The sequence below is a fragment of the Perissodus microlepis genome, chromosome 16, assembly GCF_051167445.1.
Source record: "Perissodus microlepis isolate ML-2025 ecotype Zambia chromosome 16, ASM5116744v1, whole genome shotgun sequence".
NCBI lineage: Eukaryota > Metazoa > Chordata > Actinopteri > Cichliformes > Cichlidae > Perissodus > Perissodus microlepis.
This window is the reverse complement of record NC_140476.1, coordinates 28,150,880-28,153,815: the sequence shown is the minus strand read 5'-3', so window position 1 is coordinate 28,153,815 and position 2,936 is coordinate 28,150,880. Positions and strand designations below refer to the sequence as shown.

At 36.8% G+C, this 2,936-nt stretch overlaps 1 protein-coding gene across 1 annotated transcript; it reads left to right on the top strand.

Moving 5' to 3' along the window:
- Window positions 1–1,545: 1,545 nt before the first annotated feature.
- On the top strand, window positions 1,546–2,508 carry LOC146371117 (olfactory receptor 13C2-like). Its single transcript, XM_084908251.1, has one exon. It carries the CDS (start codon window positions 1,561–1,563, stop codon window positions 2,506–2,508), a length of 948 nt encoding a protein of 315 aa, XP_084764377.1. The 5' UTR covers window positions 1,546–1,560.
- The last annotated feature ends 428 nt before the right edge of the window (window positions 2,509–2,936 follow it).

Below are 2,936 nucleotides of genomic sequence, written 5' to 3'. Positions count from 1 at the left end.
AGGCAGCAAACATCCATGAATACATCAGGAAGATGGCCCTAACCAACCACATGCTCAGGGAATACCTCAGGCAGCAGAAACCCGAGAAAGAGGAGGCACCATCATAGAAGGACATGAGGATAGAGGAAGTGGCTGACATCCAGAAATCCTACCAGTGGCTGGACAAAGCTGGACTAAAAGACAGCACAGAGGCACTAATCATGGCAGCACAGGAACAAGCTCTGAGCACAAGACTGATAGAGGCTGGGGTCTATCACACCAGGCAAGACCCCATGTGCAGGCTGTGTAAAGATGCTCCTGAGCCATCCAGCACATAACAGCAGGATGCAAGATGCTAGCACGCAGGGTATACATGGAACACCATAACCAAGTGGTTGGCATGGTATACACAAACATCTGTGCCAAATATAGCGTTAAAGTCCTGAGGTCAAAATGGGAGACGCCCCCAAGGGTGGTGGAGAATGACTGAGCTAAGTTCCTGTGGGACTTAGATGCAGATGCAGACGGACAAAATGGTGGTGGCTAACCAACCGGACATAGTGGTGGTAGACAAACAGAAGGAGATGGCCATAGTGATAATTCCTAATTTCCTTCGGGATTAATAAAGTATTCTGATTCTGATTCTGATATATGTAGCGGTTCCCAATGACAGCAACATCAGAAAGAAGGAACACGAGAAGCTCGAGAAATACCAAGGGCTCAGAGAAGAGCTTGAGAAAATGTGAAGGGTGAAGGTAACAGTGGTCCCAGTGGTAATCGGAGCACTAGGTGCGGTGACTCCCAAACTAGGCGAGTGGGTCCACCAGATCCCAGGAACAACATTGGAGATCTCTGTCCAGAAGAGCGCAGTCCTAGGAACAGCTAAGATACTGTGCAGGACCCTCAAACTCCAAAGCCTCTGGTAGAGGACCGGAACTTGAAGGATAGACCGCCCGCAGGGGCGAGCGGGGGAATTTTTTCCATGTATGCTATATATAGGCTTTATTTATAGGCTATAAATAAAATAATGTATGAAAAGACATTTGTAATGCATAAGCTTGATGTCCTTGTTTTTGGTAAAGTTTTTTTTAATTATAATTTTTATTATTATTATTATTATTTAGTATGGTAGTTATCCAAGTTTTTTTTACACTGAAAATGTACACAAGGCATAAGACCACACCACCTAAACTGGAAACCAAATAAAAACTCCTGATGAAATAAGACATGAACCCGACTGCACAAAAGCCAGGATACACTCAACAATAAAATCTTGCTACATTATTAAAATTCTATACTAGATTAATAGAAGTTGGCTGATCATTGTCATTGTTAGCTGCAACTTATGATCCATTAGCTGTAACTACTAAAGCCTCAAGTAAAAGAGGCTGAACAATGATGTAACTGACTTTCACAGTTCAGCTCCCTCAAGGTTGAAGCAAACCAATAAAACTCTTCTTCAGTCCACATACATATGATTCACTATAAGCATTTGATTGATGAGTGTACTTGTATTTGAAATTCTGATATCTTTATGCTGCTATATATTTATTTTGTAGCATTTTTATTTTTTTTTAATTCATGGATGAGGAGTTAAATACCACATATGTAACTCTAGATGGATACATTGAGGTTAACAAGTACAGATATGTTTATTTTTGTATTATCTTTACATTATACATTATAATAATATGCAGTAATTCTACCATCGTGTATGTGATCTGGATTCATAAAAACCTTCATGAGCCTATGTACATTTTCATTGCAGCTTTGCTACTGAACTGTCTCCTTTACAGCACAACTATTTACCCAAAACTTCTGATTGACTTTTTATCTGAAAAACAAGTCATAACATATTCAGCCTGTCTCTTTCAGTTTTTTATGTTTTACACTTTAGGCAGTTCAGAGTTCTTTCTCTTGGCAGCCATGGCCTATGACAGATATGTGGCTATTTGTAAACCTCTTGAATATCCAACTATCATGAACAAAACCACTGTGATCATTTTCCTGGTCGTATCTTGGCTTATACCTGCTTTTCATATTGCAGTCCAAGCAATAGGGAGTGCTGAAGCAACATTGTGTAACTTTAATTTAAAGGGAATATTTTGTAATAATGCAGTTTACACTCTTCTGTGTGTAAGGTCAAGATTAATTATTGTATTTGGAGTGGTTGCTTTAATAGATCTTATAATACTTCCTGTGCTCTTCATAGTTTTCACTTATACAAACATTTTTATCATCTCATATCAAAGTTGTAAAGAAATTAGGAAGAAAGCTGCAGAGACCTGTTTACCCCATCTGTTAGTTTTAATCAGTATTTCCTGTTTAAGTATCTATGATGTAAGCATAGCTCGAGTGGAATCAGATTTTCCAAAAGCTGCACGATTACTAATGACATTACAAATAGTTCTCTATCATCCATTGTTTAATCCATTCATTTATGGGCTCAAAATGAAGGAAATTTCTAAACAGCTAAAAAGATTCTTTTGTCATGCCAGAATCATTACATGTATTAACTATCAATGCTAATGTGCCGTAATTGTTATGTAATCAGTTTGCTGAAGTTACTGAAAACACTTTTTAACATAATCAAAAAGTAAAACATAAAAATGTCATTTTTACTTATTTAATTATTCATAAATTATTGCTATGATTTACTGTTGGTGTATTAAGTCCATATTGATAATAGGACAAACATGTTCTAAGTTTATTTTGTAAATATACTATTCCTCAACAAGTTTTTCTTTAGTTTCTCATAATTACAAATCTAACAGAGTAATCAATCTTTTTAAAGAAAACGTATTTGAGCAAAATAAATGACATTAGTTTTAATTCATTTCACACAATTCTTTTTCAGTTTTTTCAAGTTGTATGTTGCTGTACTCAGTACAATGCTCATCTAAACAGGATGTAATACCTACAGTTTCAGAGCTGCAGAGTTTTGGTAAGTTACAACC

Coding starts and splice junctions, on each gene's coding strand:
- LOC146371117 (XM_084908251.1), top strand. CDS start 1,561: ATGGATGAGGAGTTAAATACCACATATGTAACTCTAGATGGATACATT.